At 38.9% G+C, this 20,792-nt stretch overlaps 1 protein-coding gene across 3 annotated transcripts in view; it reads right to left on the bottom strand.

Annotated features, from left to right (window-relative positions):
* Positions 1-20,792, bottom strand: part of ctnna1 (catenin (cadherin-associated protein), alpha 1) — a 119,013-nt gene that overhangs the window by 85,589 nt on the left and 12,632 nt on the right. For all 3 annotated transcript variants that reach the window (XM_072263675.1, XM_072263676.1, XM_072263677.1), the window contains exons 4-7: positions 8,259-8,425; positions 5,102-5,221; positions 4,142-4,411; positions 4-207 (exon numbers count right to left, since the gene is read on the bottom strand). In XM_072263675.1, the coding sequence (XP_072119776.1) occupies positions 4-207; positions 4,142-4,411; positions 5,102-5,221; positions 8,259-8,425 (761 nt within the window). The remainder of the gene's footprint in view (positions 1-3; positions 208-4,141; positions 4,412-5,101; positions 5,222-8,258; positions 8,426-20,792) is intronic.

Consider the following 20,792-nt stretch of genomic DNA (forward strand, 5'->3'; position numbering starts at 1 on the left):
TACATTGCCCATATATTCAGAAAGTAGATCCTGCAAAGCCTGTCGTACAGCATTACACTCAGCCACAATGCGCTCACGTCGATCATCACGTGTGCAAGAAGAATCTGCCATCAGTGCAGCTCCACTAATGATACTCTCAAGTCGTTCTTCCAGAGATGGCCTGAAGCGTTCCTCACTGAAGTTCAATGGATCCACAATTATTTGTTTCTTTAGGAGCAAAGATAAATGATTTACTTAAAGTTAATCTTTTTTGAAAAAATGTCAGAAAATACAAGTTACAAGACAACAAGTTTCACTATAATGGTTGCACTAAAAGTGTATTATACAATTGTAAAGAAGGAAGAAATAAGTAAATTCTAACAATGCATCCCATATCATGTAGGCAATATTCCCATTTGAAAAGCACCACCACACATTTGTAAAACAGTTCTTTATCCTTTATCTCAGTATTATTAACATATTATGCCACCATCTGCAAGCTTCAATTTGGCTGAATCGTCCTCATGAATCTTTGAAGTCAAGGAACACACATTAAAATATAGGTTCAGAAACTTGCACATGTTCAAAATCACCTAAATTAACAAATCTTCATTTACCAATTCAATTTTTAACAAGCAATGACACTTTCTACATCTGCAAATTTACAGAATAATGATAGAATGCGTCTCACAAGTGGCATGATGAATGATCAGGTTATCAGATCCTGGAGGTTACATTCTAAGCCTCTCTGAAATATTTATGGCATTGAGCCATGCAAATGACGGGATTTTACACTGCAGCTGTGCACAGCATTGGTGCGGCCATATATGTAGTATGGTATTGCATTTTGGTAGGCCTGTTGTAGGAAAGATACTATTATTCTGAAAAGAATGCAGAAAAGATTTACAAGGATGTTGCCATCACAACAAACTATGTTACAGAGAGTCTTTTTCCCCTGCAACTGGGGAATCAAGAATTAGAGGGATTAGTTTAAGGTGAGAGTGAAGAGATTACTAGAAACCTGAGGGACAACATTCACATGAAGAACCCAGCATACATTAAATGAGCTGCCAGAGGATATTGTGGCGGCAGAAACATTAATAACATTCAATGTTCAAATTTAAAACTAAATTTATTATCAAAGTACATATATTATCATATATTACTGAGATGCATTTTCTTGCAGGCATTCACAAGAAATACAAAGAAACCAAGATTTAAAGTACATTTATTATCAAAGTATATATGCAGTACACAACCCTGAAATTTGTCTTTCCAGGCATAAAACAAAAACCCAATGAGCCCATTCAAAGAAAATATCAAACAAGATGCAAAAAAAAAACCCAAAATCATACAAACGGCAAAAATGAGGGAAAAGCGCAGAATATAAATCAAACCACAGAGTCATTGAAACAGTCTAGGAATGTTCAGCAGAATCAATGAAAAACTACACACAAACATGGACAAACAACCAATATTCAAATAACACCAAATTGTGCAAACAAAATAATAATAATAATTAAATAATAGATAATATTAAGAACATAAGTTCTGGACTCCCAGAAAATGAGTCCATAGATTGTAGAATCACTTGGAATCTAAGTGTTGGGGTAAGTGAAGTTATCCATTCTGGTTCAGGAGCTTGATCACTGAGGGGTAATAACTGTTCATGAACCTGATGGTGTGAAACCATAGACTCCTGCACATGCTTCGTGAGGGCAACAGTGAGAAGAGAGCATGGCCTGGATGGTGGGAGTCGTTGATGATAGATGATATCCTACAACAGCAATGTTTGTGTTCAATGGTGGGAAGGGCTTTGCCTGTGATAGACTGGGCTGTGTCTATTACTTTTTGTAGGCTTTTCTGTTCAAGGGTATTGATAATTCCGTAACAGGCTGTGATGCTGGAGAGGTAGTATTGAGGGTCAATGAAATGGCTTACAAACTTAATAAGTAGTTTGTGTCACTCTTTACTGTGGAAGACACTAGCAGTATGCCAGAAATTCAAGTGTCAGGAGGCAGAAGAGAGTGTACTTGCTACTACTAAGGTTAAGGTGCTTGGGAAGCTGAAAGGTCTGAAGGTAGATAAATCACCATAACCAGATGGACTACATTCCAAGGTTCTGAAAGCGGTAGCTAAATAGATTGTGGAGGCACGAGTAAAGTTCTTTCAAGAATAACTCAATACTGGAATGGTTCCAGAGGATTGAAAATGTCACTTACTCTTTAAGAAGGGAGGAAGGCAGAAAGGAAATGAAAGGCCAGTTAGCCTGACTTTAGTTAGGAAGACGCTGGAGTCTATTATTAAGGATGGGGTTCTGATATACTTGGAGGCAAATAGGCCAAAGTCAACATTGTTTCTTTAAGGAAAAATCTTGCTTGACAAATGTGTTGTAACTGAGGAAAAACAGTCAGGATAGACCAGGTTTGCGGAAAATACGAAAATACATGGGGGGGGGGGATGGAGTATTGAGGAAGCAGGGAGTCAGCACTAAAGGATGCTTCCTATAGTGGGCGAGTCTAGGACCAGAGGGCACAGCCTCAGAATAGAATGAGATCCAGCTAGAAAAGAAAATGAGGAGAAATATTTTTATACAGAGAGTGGTGAATCTGTAGAATTCATTGCCATAGACAGCTGTGGAGACCTAGTCATTACTCACATTTAAAGTAGAGGTTAATAAGTTCTTGATTAGCCAGGGTGTCAAAGGTTACAAGGGGGAAAGACAGAAGAATGGGGTTGACAGGGATAATAAATCAGTCATGATGGAGTAGCGGAGCAAATTCAATGAGCCAAATGGCCAAAATCTATAGAACCACCGCTGTGCCTTCTTCGTAACGGCACTTACATGTTGGACCCTGGACAGAACTCGTGAAATCATAATGCCAAGGAGCTTAAAGTTACTGACCCTCTGATCACCTAGGAGGACTTGGCTCACAAATCTCCGGTTTCCTCCTCCAGTAGTCAATAATCAACTCTCTGGTTTTGCTGATATTGACTGAGAGGATGCCATTGTGGCACCATTCAACTAGATTTTCAATCTTCCTCCTATACGCTGATTTGTCACCATCTTTGATTCAGCCAACAACAATGGCTTCGTCAGCAAACTTACGTATGGCATTAGTATGTACTTAGCTTCACACTTTGACAGGTACATGGATAGGAAAGGTTTAGAGGGATATGTGTTAAACACAGGAAAATGGAACAAGCTTGGATGGGCATCTGGAACGGCATAGATCAGTACAAGCCCAAACGACTTAACAGACATGTTAAATGATCTATTCAGCCAATAAATGAAAAGTAAAATTGACAGTATGGCCTTTTTAAAAATAAAACTTTTCTTAAAATCTTCTCTAACATAATTCTTACTATCCAAGACTTCAGAGCATGGCAAAGCTTTCAAAATAGGATTTAGATTTCCTGAAGTCTTGGATAGTAAGAATTATGGGAGGGTGGGGGGTGGAGGAGGAGGGGGGAGGGGGAGGACGAGGATGGGGGGGGGAGGGGAGGGGGAGGCGACAACCCTTAACTCCCAGTGGAGTCATCTGGATGCCGTCGTGACTGTTTTTTTTAAGCAGCCTTTCTTATTTTTATGAGGCCGAGTTGTTAGTTCGATGCTCAACCCAGTACCAATGGAAAGCGTGCAAGGTCGGCTGCCTTCAAACTTGGGAGCCTTTGCTCTTAAGTCTGGTGCTGATGCCACTATGCCACCAGCTGGCTAATTTGGCAAGTTTAGAGAGGTGTTATTCAGCAGGAATTTGATAATTAATAAACTTAGTTATTTTACTCAGCAGCTTAACATGTTCCAGATGCAAAGAACTGAATTTTCCCCAAGTCTGAATAGTAGTTCTAATTAATCTAAGTTTACCTACCATTATGTGGTCTTTTTGTAGTTGGATATTATAACCAGAAATTGAACTCAAGTTTAAAAATAGATCAGCCTAACTTTAAAATTATCAGCATCAGCCTGTAAGTCATCTTGTAGAATTGGCTGAACATTGTGCTGGACAATTCATTGTGCTTAGTGTTGCCTGCCAATGAGCACAAACAAGTTCATATGATCCTGCACAAGCCATAAAGACCTCTCACATAACTGGGTTATTATAATGGACTTGCTTAATTCTAAAGATCAGCATCTACTTAAAGAAAATAGATATGCACTTACATCAAATCGATTCAGAGCATCTGCCAGCTCTCCAGCACTGCTTTGCTGACTTAGGTTGACATCCTCTGATGCAGTTGCCTGAGCTGCATTTGAAATCCCAGTAACTGCTTGTGTCAACTGCTTATAGATTAAATCCCGGTTGGCTTTGTAAGCAGCCACATCTGGGTGCTGAAGACAAGCCTGTGAAGCAGTGTACAGCATAGGGATATTTTTCTGCAGAACTCCTCGTGCAGCAGCCATTTGGTCTCTATGATGAATATCCTTCAATTCCTTTAAAATACCATACAAATATTTATTTAATCTTGCTCCATGGTTGCTTTGTGTATTAATAAATATGGCTGTGATGAGTTATTAAATTTACAGTATATTTTAATATTCATTATTTTCTACTATGGACAGTCAAGTTCTTGTTATTTCACATAGATCTAAAGCTAAAATAGTCTGTGCTGTTTTCTGCTGGCATTAGTATTGATTATGATGATATACAACACGTTTCTGCTGCTCTCACCCAGCATTAAACTTGCTTCAGATGGCTGGCTTTGCCACCTTTCTACTAAATTATCAATAAACTGAACATTCAAGCAAACTTCATAACAGAGTTTAATCAAAAACATAACAGCATATTGTTGAGATAGTCACAGATTAAACTGCCTGAAAAAAATATTAATGGGTTACAAACTTGTTTTCTTTGTTAAAATTGCTATAATAAAACATACGTTTCAAAATGATAATCAAGCCAAAATTAAGAGCTTCCCCCCCAAAAAAAAGCAAATAGAAATATTAAAAGAGAGCAGAGAGCATTTGCAATATCTTAACCATACATCTACATTACTAAATTACTTAGTACCCCAGGTTTACAAACAATCCTCTCACCTGGGCTGAAGGAAAGAAATTTTCTTTAATTCCATTGCTTATTCATACAAATAATTATTACTAAAACTCAAATATATAGGTTCATACTTGCTGTCTTTTAGCTGCCATTAGATTCAGTTTGTCCACCTCTGGTTTCAGTGCCTTAAACTGTATCCCAAGCTCTTGCTCATTGTTAGCATTCCGCACTTTTACAAGGGTTTCTTCAACCTAGAAAAACCAAATCCATTACCTATACATTTAAAAATCAAAATAAATCAATGCAATACAAAAGTGGCTAGACAAGAAATTCCACACACTGGATTAATCATGCTCAAGAGTCTTCTGCAAACTATATAATTCACAGAGTACCATCCTTCCTTGATTGTCTGCCCCACATATCTCATAATTCCTCAATTCTCAGTTACTGAACTCTCCCGATGCCCAGCAATAAGTTGACGAGTCAATATGCATTAAAGTCACACTAACTCTCCTCAGTGGAGGTAGATGGTACAGAGGAGATACTGTACTAGCTGCAGACTGGCTGGGTGTAAGGTGTCATCTTCTACTGATTTAAAATATCTTGATAGTAATTTTAGTGCAACAAAGTTAACGTAGGAGAAATAAAATGTTGACATACGACTCTTGTTCATTGAGTGCCTTTAAATATGCTCTCAACTTGTCCTTCCAACCCAATAGAGTATCAGGTTTATACTTCCTTTTGCAGTCACTTCTTTCACAAACACAACACAGCAAAAGCTGAACAGAGTTTATTCAAACATAGAATACACTTTTGTACAACAACACTCAAGGAATCTTTCTATTGATATGACAGCAATGAATGTTTTATGAATACTGGAAATTGAACCACATACGACTTAATACCAAAAAAAATACCCTAATCTTTCCATCCCTTCCAATGTCCAGTATTACAATAGTCTGAATAATGAAAAAATTAGCTTATGTAAATCAGATTTATAAATAACCATATCAAGGAGCATTAGATTATCTACAAATTACTAGGTCATGCAAGAAGATTTTGTAATTTTCATGTTCTGTGTAAAAATCACTTGAATATGCCAATCATTCTCCACTCCAAAAAAATATAAACTATAAAGAAACATGGCATTTAAGACTGAAGTCAAACATTTTTCACAATCAGCATATTTAAATTACCTTGTACAGAACTACCCAGCCCACAGTTGGGCTAATGTTCCTACAATAACCCTTTCAATGCCTAATACACTAATGTTTTTTAAAAAAAGGTGTCAAACTTATTTATTATTTTTATTTATGCCACAGCAGCAGGCCCTTCCAGCTTAACAATCCCGTCCTCCCCAATTACACATATGTGACCAACTAAGCTAATAACCTGTAAGTTTTGGGAGGAAAGTGGAGCACCCAGTGGAATCCACACAGTCATGGAGAGAACATACAATCTCCTTACCGACAGTGGGGGAATTCGATTTGGAGTGACTGACGCTGTAATAGTTACTCTAACCGCTGTGCAAATTTAGAAGAATCACATATCCTGTTTAACCAATATGATTGAATCTCTTTTTGTACAGCCAATAAAATGTATTGCTGAGAACACTGTAGTTGATGCAGTTTGCATGTACTTCAGCCCAGTCCTTAATTCGGTCCCACATGGGAAATTGGCCCAAAAAGGTAGAACCTGTGCAATCTAAAACAATTTGACAAACTTGATTCCGTCATATCAGGTAGGAAGCGAAGGTGGAGAGTAAATTTTGTGATTGGATGCCTATGATCAGTGGTGTACCGCAGAGATCAATGCTGGAAACCTTGATGTTTATTATACATGCAGTAATATTAGTTGGTTCTCAGATGATATGAAAACTGTTGGTGGCATTGATAATAAGGAAAATAGTCTTGGTTTACTAGATTATATTGATCAACAGGCAAGATGTGGAGTGAATGGCAAATTAAATTTACACCTAAGTGCAAAGTGATCTATTTTAGAAGGATTAATAAGGTTAGAATATACAGAATGATAAGAGTTCTGAATGTATCAAGAAACAGAAGGACCTTTGGCATACAATCGCAGAGGGAGCAACACAAGCATTAGTCACAGCTGAAGTATCAAATGTCACACAATTGTACTAGAAAGTGTGCAAATGAGATTTATCAGCATATTACATAGTATGGAGTATTTCTGTCTGAGGAGGAACTGGTTAGACTAGATTTATATTCTTTAGAGCAGGGAAGGATAAGGGGGACCTACTAGAAGTATTCAAATTTAAATAGTGAAAAGGATGGATAATAGGATTCTTTTCCCCACAGCAGTCTAAAACTCGAGGACATGGGTTTAAAGTAAGAGATTAGAAATGTAAAGCCTGAAAAAGCACTTCTTCCAACCAGAGGGATCAGCGGAGGCAAGTAGTTACACAACAGTAATACATCACATAGAAGGCCAAGGAGCAAGAGCTGGTAGGTAAATGGATGGTACAAAAGGAATTAGTCAGCGTGGACCTGGATATGTGCCGTATAATGAAGAGTCCATAACTCTAAACATAGGATTATCTGCAAACTACTCATAAGAGTTTTCAAATAGATGGGGATGTCTTGTTTGCTCAGTTTTATTCTATGTACTTTAGAAGAATCTAAGAATTAAAATTTTAGCTTTAACCTCCAAATCGGACATAAGCATTGGTGTCTATGGCAAAAAGTCAGTAAGAACCCAGGACACATCCAATGCTTTGAACGTAAAAAGCAAATTGAACAAAAATAAATATTTTCATGAATTAGGCTAACCTGTTACTCAAGACTAACCTGTTGAAAAACTTTTACTACTGACAGTGCGGCACGTGGCCAAGTGGTTAAGGTGTCGGTCTAGTGATCTGAAGGTCGCTAGTTCGAGCTTCAGCTGAGGCAGTGTGTTGCGTCCTTGAGCAAGGCACTTAACCACACATTGCTCTGCGATGACACTGGTGCCAAGCTGTATGGGTCCTAGTGCCCTTCCCTTGGACAACATCGGTAACGTGGAGAGGGGAGACTTGCAGCATGGGCAACTGCTGGTCTTCCATACAACCTTGCCTCAGTCAACATCGAAAATCGATAGACAGCCGAAGAAGATCAGCTGAAATTTAGTATCTCTCAAGTGTTCCATACTGTATTATTCTTCCACTACCAAAAGTTACATCAGAACAGTGGCCACATTACCGCTTTAGGTAAACAATGAAAACAACAATACAAATTTTAAATCAAGATCAATAGTTCTGATTAAGGAAAAGTTCAGCACAGAACTTACAACTTTCAGTTGTACCAGCAGTTTGTAAACATCTGCCATGTCAGCCAGGATAAGAAGGCGAGTAACTGCAGACAGCAATGCTCGTGCAGCTCGAACCATGTTGCCTCGCTTCATGGCGGAACAAGGATCCTCCGCAAATTCAGAGGAAGCACCTCTCATTGTTTCACCTGCATTTTCATTAAGTTGAAAGGGAAAAGTTGGAAATTGGATTATTAATACAAATATTGCTAAAAGTCACTCTACCACATTTTGTAAACATAAAATAAAAATACAGAACCAAGCTTCAAACTGATAACCAATTATGCCAAGTATGATTAGGAGGAGGAATAGGATTTGTGGGATCTTGTGTGCAAATTACTCAAAGCATTCACCTTAAGCTCCAAATCTAATCTAGTACAAGATATTTTCACATGTATCAAAACAATTTAGAATCACAGCTTAATTAGCCACCATTCAGTCCATTACATCCCCCTGGTTCTCTACCAGCACAGTGCTCTAGCTCCATCCAATGACCCTTTTTCGAGAGACCTGCAGATTTACCCGACCATACATTGCAGGTATTGATCCAGCTCCCTTGTGAAAGCCAGAATGGAATTTTCCTGCACTAAATCTGCAGGCAGAGCCTTCCCAATTCCAACTACACTCTGCTAAAACATGTTGCCTGACATTCATCTTTATTTTCTTTTCTTTTATATCTCTAACCTCTTATCCTCAGCAGCTATGGGGCAGCATGTCACTACGCACCACTAGAGCCCCACAAGCTTGTCTTCTCCAAGGAAAACAAAACTAACCTGCTCTAATCTACCTTTCAAATAGTAACCTCTTATCCCAAGAGCCATTCTACGATGTCAGGACTCTGATTCCTTCACTGGCTACCAGAACTGAAAACAATTCTCTAGCTAAGGCTGGGCACTGGGCCAGTCCTTTATAACAGTTCACCAAATCTTTATTGTTTTTATTTTACATGTCTTATTAACAGCGCCTCAAGCTACATATGCATTATTAACCATTTGCTCAACCTGCCCTGCCACTTTCAATGAGTTATGCATAAATATCTCATCCTCTGTACCTGTTCTCCTTTGGGACCTTTTAAAAAAAAATCATGCACTGTCAATCTTTCAACAAAAATGTATTTTCTTATTTCTCCATATTAAACTTGATCAGCTTTTCATCCACCTGCAATTCACATACTTCTTCCAACCTAGTATACCACATTCAATGTTCCACATGTGGTTTCCTCTACAGTAGAGAAATCAAATAGAAATTGGGTAATCACTTTGAGGAACACGTACTCAGTCCAAAGGTGTGATGCCAAGCCTCCTATTAACCACTACTTTCATTCCCCTATTGGTCTGTGGCCTCCTGTCCTCCTGTACTATTATGAGTCCACAATCTTGCAAACAACAACACATTTCCTGTTTGAGCATCATGCAGCTTCTGGATTCCATATTGAATCCTAATACTTTAAGTAAATTTTGTCTCTGTTCTATGTTCTCTCCCTACCCTTTTTACAGCTAATCAACATCCTAGTTTTAACCTTTCAGAGGTATCTCACAATCATTCTAGCTTAACAAACTTTTTGTCTCCTTTCCAGTTCTGGCAAAGCCAAAATGTTAACCATTTCTCTTCTCAGAGATGCAGCCTCACCTGAGTAGTTCCATAATTTTCTATTTTTATTTTAAATTTCCAAAATCTGTTTTTTGATTTTCACTGCATTTTCCTCCCTAGCTATCATATGCTATACTGTAACTTCTAGGCCCAGACTCTTGTCTAAATATCTGAACTTCATACAGCACATTTGCAAAATGGTTCCAGCACTGAAAGAATTCAAAGTGCTAAAATAAATCGTCTCAAAGAATATAGTTTCGTTAGAAGACTGTTTTACTCTAATCTATTTTTTTAAGATTATCTCCATATGTACGCAATGTGTGGTCTGTATTGAATAAAACTCTAATAACGTGTTATTATTTTAGCAAAGAAAGCCCAAGACATCGATAATGGAGAGGATAAGTGTAACGTCTATAGATGTGGAAAAAAGGAAAAAAAAATAAAAGCAAAAGTTAATGCAGTTCTCGTTATGGACAGCAGCAGACGTCATATTAGGGAAAAGAGAACTGACAGACAACTTTAAATATTTTGTACCATTTTCACTGAAAACTTTAAAGAAATATGGTGGATAAAGGGCTTAGCAGAAATAAGCTCCAAGAAATTAGCACTGGTGAAATTAATACCAATTTTATTAAGTTTTAGTCTCATAACTTGCAATATTTGGGTTCCAAAGATGGTAGTTAAAGAGAAAATGGATGCACTACCATCTTCTAAAACTCTATAGATTTTATTGCAATCCCATAGACAAAGTTATCAACTGTTACTGGCCTACTTACAGAAAACTGGAAACTACAGACTAACTAGTTTAATATCAGTCATAGAAAAAGTGCTGGAGTGTATTTTAAGGAAGTTGTTACAAGGTACTTGGAAAATAAAGGAGAACAATGAAAACCATTTCTGAAAAGGATCTCATGTTTGACAATTCTGTTACAACAGAGGCTATAACCAGCTGACTGGTAAATTTGGACTTTCAGTAGGCCTTTAGTGAGATGGAACATAAAAGTCATTATTCAACAAAATTCAAGTGCCAATATTTTGGTGGCAATATCTTGATGTGGAATGTAGATTAAGTAACCTTTATTCCATATATTCCACAAGAACCAGCAATTTGTAAAGTGTAGAGAGTGCAACAAAAAGTTCAAATTGATTTGAGGAGGCAGGTTTGTTATATAAGGTGAGATCAAACACACTAAGTACTGTGTATCGAGCTTACAAGAACGACAGGTGATGTTAATGAAATGTACAAAATTTTTATAGTGCTTATCAGGATACATACATTTCTTTTCCCCACTGGCTGGTAGTAAGATTTATAGTCAGAACAAAGGACAAAATTTCAGAAATATTTTCAGTTACAAGGTGGTGAATTTTCAGAATTCATAATGGAAAGAGACCAAGCCTTCAGCCATTGCGCTTATTACAGTTATCAATAGATTTTTTAGATAAGGGATAAGGAACTTATGTAAGATAGTTGAACTAAGATACATTAGCTGTGATTACGTTTGAGTGGTGGATCAAGCATAAGGAACTGACTGACTACTTCCTCCCATGTTCTTATAAATACATTTATCAAGTATAATTATAGGAATTTTATTCAAAAATGGTTAAACAAAAGCTCGTTAGAGGCGAAACAGTTAAGTTACATTGAATTGTAGTCTACTGCTGTGGACCTGAATTCTTTGCTACTATATACTTTCGACTACGATGCTCTGAATGATCTGACTCTTCACCTTCAGAACCTTCAACTAACTCAGAATCAAAGTTTATTATCACCAGCATCTGTCATGAAATTTGTTAACTTAGCAGCAGCAGTTCAATGCAATACATAACATAAAAGAAATAAACAAAATAATAATAAATAAAGTAACTCAATTACAATATACATATATTGAATAGATTTAAGATAGTGCAAAAAACAGAAATATATATTAAAAAAGTGAAATACACATTAAAAATGTCCATTTAGGGATTGGATGGCAGAGGGGAAGAAGCTATTTCTGAATAGCTGAGTGTGTGCCTTCAGGCTTCTGCATCTCCCACCTGATGGTAACAGTGAGAAAAAGGCATGCCCTGGGTGCTGGAGGTCCTTAATAATGGACGCTGCCTTTCTGAGACACCGCTCCCTGAAGATGTCCTGGGTACTTTGTAAGCTAGTACCTAAGATGGAGCCGACTATATTTACAACCCTCTGCAGTAGCCCTCCCCACCCCCCACCAATACCAGACAGTGATGCAGCCTGTCAGAATGCTTTCCGTGGTACATCTACAGCAGTTTTTGAGTGTACTTTTTTGACATACCAAATTTCTTCAAACTCCTAATGAAGTATAGTCACTGTCTTGCCTTCTTTATAACTGCATCGATATGTTGGGACCAGGTTAGATTCTCAATGAGATTTTGACACCCAGGAACTTAAAACTGCTCACTCTCTCCTCTCCACTCCTTCCTCTCACCCCACTACCCCCATTTAGTCACACAAAGTACTTATCAAACACAAGGGACAAAGGCATAAACTTGCCAGAGGTAATAAAATATGCAGACATTACTAAGGTTTGGACCGGAGGTACCCACCAAATAAATATAAATGCCCTGGTGTTTTAAAAGTCTTTGCACAATAATCAAAGCACTAAATTCTTTAAATTCTATAAAATTAGCTAACAAACTAATTCCATCGAATTTACTGATATTTAGAAGCAGTGACTAGCTTTGAGATCACACAGTGCAGGGAACTAAACAAAGACAGCACAGCATGCAGCAGGAAGCTACCAGCAACAAGTGGAATGGAAATGATCACTGCTGTAGTCATACAATAGCTGACTCATCCAAGTGCTATGAAAAAATTTTCTACCAGCTGTGCCCTTTACCTCTTCCATCTATCCCTTTCCAGCTTCTTACTTCATCACACCCCCAACACCAACCTTCTCCCTCACCTGGTCTCATCTATCAACTAGCAGTTTCTACTGCTTCCCCCTCCTCCTGTCTTTTCCTGGCTATTGTTCCCTTCCTTCCCAGTCCTGATAAAGGGTCTCAGCCTGAAATGTCGACTGTTTATTCCCCTCCATAAATGCTGGCTGGCTTGCCGAGTTCCTCCAGCATTGTGTTGTAATATTTATACACTGATTCAGATGCAACTTCATTGATAAATTCATTTCAACGTCATATATTGCATACTATGAGTGGAGTGGAAAGAGGAAGTTAAAATAGCACAAAGATAAAAACACAGGAAAGGCTATAATTAAGAATATTTTAACTCCACCATATTTAATAAGAATATTTTCCTTTCCACACAAATGCAAACTGATATCTTTCTCAGAAAGTATGATTTTTATTAAATATATCTCTGGATACAGTGCAATAAAGGAATATATTTTTTTAAAACTACTTAATCACAATATTTAAAAACAATGAAAAAATTATGGTATCAAAATATGTTCTTTAATATTAAAAAATAAGTTTTTAAAAATGACACTGAAAGGTTATTTGTCAGTAGAATTCCACAGTAAGGAAATGACTCAGCTGCAAATTCCACAAGCTTGATCTTGCCTTTTATGGAAAGCAGAAAACATCCTCACCCACTTTTCACAGTGGTGTAAGATAACATCACTTACACATTAGAACCTACTGCAAAAAGACTCGCTCAACTTAACAATGATCCTATGCCCATTTCTGCCACGGAACCGTACACCTGAAATAATCTGCTTATTATGCAGCAGAAAAGACTTGCAAAATCAGTCTTGACTCAGACATTAAATCCGGGTCTGGTTTAATTTAATGAATGCAAACAATTGTTTCATAAACAAGAGGAAATTCTCCCTGTATCCTGGCTAGAATACCTTAACAATGACCAGAAACTCTGCTAGTGAGTTTATTAAATAATTCATGTAACGAGGCAAAATATTTAGTCTTGAAATTGCTTTAGACTCATTTATATATTGTGCAAATTGAGCATTATACCATTATGCTTCAATTAAGATTACTCTTGCAACTTATTCTTTTTCAGTTAGGGTTTTTGAACCCAGTGACTTTCAGAAACAGCCATGTTCTTCACCACATATCGTCCAACTGTCTTAAGCCATAAGAAAGAGGAGCAGAATTAGGCCACTTGGCTTCTCGTGTCTGCACTGCCATTCCATCATGGCCGATTATTATCCCCCTCAACCCCATTCACCCACCTTCTCCCAAGAACCTTTGCTAAGTACTAATGAAGAACCTACCAAAATCCAATTTAAAAATATCCAATGATTTGGGCTCCACAGCAGTCTGTGACAATGAATTCCAGTTTCACCACCCTCTGGCTAAAGAAATACTCAACTGTTTTAAAGTGATGTCCTTGCCCTCTGGTCCTAGACTCCCTCACTACAAGAATCATCTTTTCCATATCCACTTTATCTAGGCCTTACAATATTCAAATAGGTTTCAGTAAGATCGTCCCTCATTTTTCTTTAGCAAGCACAAGCCTAAAGCCATCAGGTGCTATATGTGAACCCCTTCATTCCCAAGATTATTTTTGTGAACCTTCTCTGGGCCCTCTCCAATGTCAGCACATCCTTTCTTAGAAAAGGAACCCTAAACTACTTACCATATTCCAAGTGTGGTCTGACTAATTTCTTACAAAGCCTCAGCATTACATCCCTGCCTTTATATTCTAGCCCCCTTGAAATGAATATTAACATTGCATTTGCCTTCCTTAATACCAACTCAACAGGTACGTTAACTTTTAGGGAATCCTACACTAGGTCTCCTGGGTACCCATGCAACTCTGAATTTGCTTGTTAGTCACTGTTCTTGTTTCTGGCCCCACAATTCCCCCCTTCCCTTCTTTATGGGAACAATTGTTATTGCCAATCCTTGTTGTCACATGTCAAGATGGTGCCAGCATACATCGGCGACTCAGCAGATTACAGGAAATTGTACCCGTTTTCCTCTTAAATATACCCCTTTTGAATGACTTCTGCTGCAATCTGCAGCATGTAAATTTCCTCTCAACAATGATCTTCAGATCTCACATTCGATGGTTAAATGCGGATACACCAGATGCCATGGTATAATCAGAAGGTTTTACAATTTTCAGTAGAGCTACGAGGACTTGATGTTTAGATCAAACCACAAACTCTGGTATGGTAAAATTGTGTGCTTTTTGGTCAATTCTCCTCAGTGCATAGACATTAGGGTTATGTTGGCTTCTTGTTCTCCTGACATAGAACTAACCATTAAATGTAGACCAGTGTTTCCAAACCTTTTTTAGCTCAATGTCCTCCCCCCAAACACTTTCATGCTTGCCAACACCCCACTAAAGCACCTACATACTTGCCAACATCCCTCTTAGGCACAATATACTTTCCTGCACCCCCACAATATAAAAACATGTCTACCATATGGTAACATGAAAAAAATAATTCTACTTTAAATTCTTATTTGTCTTCAAACCTAGCTTACACAGTACCTGTATGCTGCACAGCAGCTCCAGTATCAATGTGATCCTTAAGCTTGATGGTTTTCAGCAAGAGTTGAAATACCTGGTTTAAGTTGGGACAGCAAAAGCCTTAAGACCCACATGTAACATGTCCAAACAGCTGCTGTTTATGTGAGTATGTGGTTCACTGCACTGAGCCTCTTTCAACAAGATTGGAGGATGGAAATGTAATGCAGAGCAGTCTGGCTTTTCTCCAAAGACCAGGAAACTTCACATGACAATGCAGCCACATACCACAAAAGCCAACATTTTTGAAAAGCATTTTTGCTTCTTCACCATTCTGAATTTCAACAATTTCTGCTTGTAAACTGTGTTCCTGTTCTTCCACCTTGCAAAGAAATGGGTTAATTACCCAGTAAAGAATTTCCAGATCGTTCAATTCCTCGAATCGATTCTGAAAATCCTTGTTCAGTTACTGCAGGTATAAACTGTACTCTTGTAAATCATCATCTGTAAAAGAGAGTGTTATACTTTCCAGCAGGGAAATTGTGAGAACATTCGTCTTCCAATGTTTTCTTACATATTTCCAATTTTCTGATAAAAGTGGACATTGCACTTTTCGCCTGGATTAAACTGAAATTCTCACCCTTCAGTTTCATACTTAGAATGTTCATTTTGTCATACATATCGGCCAGTTGTGTCGCAACTCCACATAGAAATTCAATCTTATTTCCCAAGTTCGTCAACTGAGCAAAAATTGTGTCAAAAAGATCAAAGAAATGTTTTAAGCAGCAGCCTTTTGACAACCAATGTGAGAAGCAAGCATTAAAACTCTTCATCGTTATCTTGGCATAACTCGCAAAATATTCTATTTAATGGATGAACTTTAATTTTGTTGATAGCAGATATTACAAGAGTCATGCTTGAAAAGAGTCACTGGCTGAGGATTTTTTGGCTGCCCAATGTTGACAATGAATTACACAATGGATTGCAAACAGACTTGGAATTTCTTTTTTCATAAATGCTGCAAAACCAACATGGCAACCTGTTATATATAGTGCTCCAATTGTTGCACAGGAAATCATGTTCCTAATAGGAATACTTTTATCCTCAATATTCATTTTCAGCTTGTCATAGATTGATTCCCCATTATTTGTTTTTAACTTTTTACAAAAGAGAGTATCTTCATAATCTTTTCAATTTTTGATAAATCATGCATATATCATTAGAAGTACCTTGTTGTCATGCACAGTTGACTTATCTAGTTGTAAACCAAATTCTGTTTTTTTGTAGCTCTGTGCATAGTTGATACTCAATGTTTTCATGCATTTCATCAATACAATGAGCTGCAGTTATTACTCAGGGGAACTGACTTTAAAATACTGGTATCCATTTTGAGAACAGTGGTGAACACTTCTGATACAGCAGGCATTGTTAATCTTTCACCAACTGTATGAGATTTTCCACACTTTGCTATCATTTTGGAAATGTTATAAGAAGCAATGAGACCACTATCAAGGGCATTTTTAGCTTTTTCGGAAAATGACCCAAATGTGCATCGCTTTTCAAATGCTTCTTTCATCTTCTGGAACTGAGAAATACCACAAGAGGCCTTTTCAGGATGTCTTTTATTGAAGTGTTCCTGCAATCTTGATGGTTTCAAGGCTTCCTTAAACAGTACAGTATTACAAATAAGACACTTGGGCATCGCTGATCTGATGGGAACAGAACAAAACCACATTCCAGGTATGTAACGCACTTTCTGTTTCTTAGCAGGATTAGAATTCAAGGCTTCACCGCTTTAAGACTCATAGAGATTGTACCATACATATTTATACATCATTAACGGGGCTAAATTAAAATATAAAATTATAACAAATGTGGAATGCCTATCGTAGCAGAGAGTAGACACGGTCAGTCAGATCTCGTGCCTCAAGAATGGGTGCTACTCACGGCCAGCCCCTACCCCTCCCCCAAAAAATCTTGAACACCACCCAACTTCTTTTTCCCCTAATACCCCCTTGGGACATGTAACCACCCCCTTGGAGGGCAGCACCATCCCCTTTGGGAATCACTGGTGTGTGTGTGTGTGTGTGTGTGTGTGTGTGTGTGTGTGTGTGTCCTCCGTCGCTTGTGGTTGACCATGGGTACTGCGCCTCTGGTCGAAGCTGGGTGCAAGGCAGGGCAGAGTTGATATGGAGATCTGTCTGTTGCCCATGCAGTGGGACCCCCCCTCCATGCTGATGACAGGTCCAAAGGAAAGACGAAAGTCAGTACAGTTTGGTGCCAGCAGCATTGCAGGAGATGCCGTGCCGGTGCTGGGTACAGCAGTCAGCTGCCTTCGGAACTCCGACTTAGGATTTTTCCTTGGGATTTACTGCCAAAGCCATTCCTGTGAGCAGGTATAGCCGCAAGGCAGCAGAGGTTTGAAATCAGAGGTTTCCCTCTCCTAGAGGAGCTACCATTCGTGGTTAACAAACCCCATCTGCCCAGAGCAACTGATGTAGACCATTCTATTTGCCTCAGGAGTTCTCATCCATGAACCTGACATCAGTTTACATACCACCAGTGGCCAATTCTAAGCAAGCGCTCGTAAAACTGCACCATGCTGTCTGTAAACAAGAAAAAGCCCATACCAATGCATTTCAAATTATAATCAACACTTTAACCTGGCCTGTTTGAAAAAATCCCTACACAATTATCACCAGCATGTAACCTGTTGCACCAGAGGTCCCACCACACAAGACCACTGCTACACGACGATAAGAAATGCCTATTGTTTCTTCCCAAAACCACATTTTGGCAAGTCGGAACATTTGACTGCACCCCCACTACCTGCATACAGACAGAACCTAAAAAGCAAGGCTCCAGAGATCAAGGCAACTAAGAGGAAGATTGTCTTCAGTCAGTGGACTGGGCTGTGTTCAATAACACATCTGAGGATCTGAATGACTAAACCAGGGCTGTTACAGACTTTAACAAAACAGCTGTGGATAAGTGCGTCCCCACAAAGTCGTTCATGGTTTCCCCAATAAGAAGCCCTGAATAAGCAATGGACTCTGGAACCTACTGAGAGCCAGACCAGAGGAATTCAAGTCTGGAGATGAAGAATGCTACAAGAGGTGCAGGTATGATCTCTGGAAAACCATCTCACAGGTGAAGTGGAGATTCCAGACTAGAATGGAATCAAGAGATACTCGACAGCTGTGGCAGGGTTTGAATCCCACACAGTTAAATCTGGCAACAGAGGGAACAGCAGAGCTTCACTTCCATATGAGATCAATGCCTTCCATGCTCCCTTTGGTCATCAGCACAGGGAGGAACCAATGTGCATCCCCATATCTCCCGATGATACTTTGGTCTCAGTACCTAAAGATGACATGCAGGCTGCCTTCAAGAGTGAATCTAGGGAAAGCATCTGGTCCGGACAGAGTACCTGTGCTGACAAGTTGACTGGTGTATTCAGACAACTTCAACCACTCGCTCTAGCACTGTGAGGTACCCATCTACTTCAATAGTACAGGTGCCCAAGAAGAGCATGGTAACCTGTCTAAATAACTACCACCCAGTGGCACTTACATCCACAGTGATGAAGTGTTTTGAGAGGCTGGTGTTGAAACATATCAGCTCCTGTCTGAATGGCAACTTGGATCCACTCTAATTTGCCTACTGAAGCAACAGGTCTACAGCAGATACTATCTCGTTGGCTCTTCACAAAACATCTAGACAGCAAAGATGCATACATCAGGATGCTCTTTATCGATTACAGCTCAGCATTATCCCCTCAAAACTTACCAGTAAACCCCCTCACCATCATCCCTTCAAAACTCACCAGTAAACTCCAAGACCTGGGCCTCAATATCCCCTTGTGCAATTGGATCCTGAATTTCCTCACCTGTGGACCCCAGTCTGTCCGGATTGGCAAAAACAGCTCCTCCACAATCTCTATCAGCACAGGAGCACCACAGGGATGTGTACTTAGCCCCTGCTCTACTCACTTTACCCCTATGACTGAGTGGCTAAGTACAGCTCCAACACTATATACAAATTTGCTGATAACACCACTGTTGAGCTACATCAAAGGTGGTGATGAATCAGTATACAGTAGGGAGATTGAAAATTTGGCTGAGTGATGTAATAATAACAATTTCTCACTCAATATGACCAAGGAACTGATTACAGACTTCAGGAGATGGAAACCAGAGGTCCATGAGCCAGTAATCATCAGGGGTGGAGAGCGTCAATAATTTAATATGCCAGGTGCGACTATCTCAGAGAACCTACCCTGGATCCATCATAAAAATATAATTGCAAAGAAAACAGGACAGCACCTCTACTTACTGCCCCTCAGCCATCAGACTTTTGAACAAAAGGGGATAACTATACTCTTTTAAGGACTATCTTATTATTTCATGCTCATTATTTATTGCTATTTACTAACATCTAATTTTGCATAGTTTGTTGTCCATTGGTCCTGTTTACAGTTACTGTTCTATAGATTTGCTGAGTATGCCCACAGATAAAGAATCTCAGGGTTGCATATGGTGACATGTGTGCACTCTGATAATAAATCATACTTTGACCTTGCTATAATTCAGGGCAATCTATTTACAAGCGGATTCAACCTGAGCAACAAGTAACCAGGAGCTGTAAGAGCCCACAGTACCAAGTCAGAATAAAGCACAGACAACCTACTTTTGATTGGAATTCTGGCCATCTCACCAATTATATGGTATCGATCACTCAAACCAAGTAAGATGCTCTCCTAAGGGGTTGCCTAATGATGGATTGACAGGTGGTTGCATTGGCTGATCTGGATCGACATATTCTGGTGCACTGTGGATATGCACAAGCGGTGGCTGTCATTAGTATTGGGTTCCCTGGTTGTTCACTCCCTGATTTTGATGCTATCTTTGAAGCATTTCATTAGCCCACCAGGGGGTTACTGATCTTCCTGCATTGAGAGTAAGGGATCCATTTGGGGAGACAAGAGTTAGGCATCTGAATGACATGACCTTGGTGTTGCTTTATCATAGTAAAAATGCTGTTCATGTTGGCATCCTCCAGTAAGATGGTGTTAGAGCATCTGTCCATCCACCTATCTTCAAAATATTTCGTAAGGTTCTTTAGTGGTATTATTCTAGAGCTTTCATGACACGACTCTATGCGGTTCATGATTCAGCTCCACAGGGTAATATAGGAAAAACAATTGTTCTATAGACCAAAAGTTTTGTTTGGACCTATAGTTCGCATTTTCAAAGACTCTTTTCATTAATCTTGCATAGGCACCACTAGCACTATCTAGGCAGTGGTTGATCCTCGAGTCGCTATCTCCGGCTGTGTGTCCAAAAATCACATGATCTTTGGGCACAGAGCTTGAAAAAAGCAACATGGCAAACTTTCAACATCGTAAACCAGTGAGTTGTTTGTTATGCCTCCCTGCTCACTGTGAAAACAGAGATACCTCTTTCTTCTTTATTAGGGGGAGAGAGAGCCTGTGGTATGTCGAATACCGGGTG

The sequence above is a fragment of the Mobula birostris genome, chromosome 7 (genome assembly GCF_030028105.1).
Source record: "Mobula birostris isolate sMobBir1 chromosome 7, sMobBir1.hap1, whole genome shotgun sequence".
Taxonomy (NCBI): Eukaryota; Metazoa; Chordata; class Chondrichthyes; order Myliobatiformes; family Myliobatidae; genus Mobula; species Mobula birostris.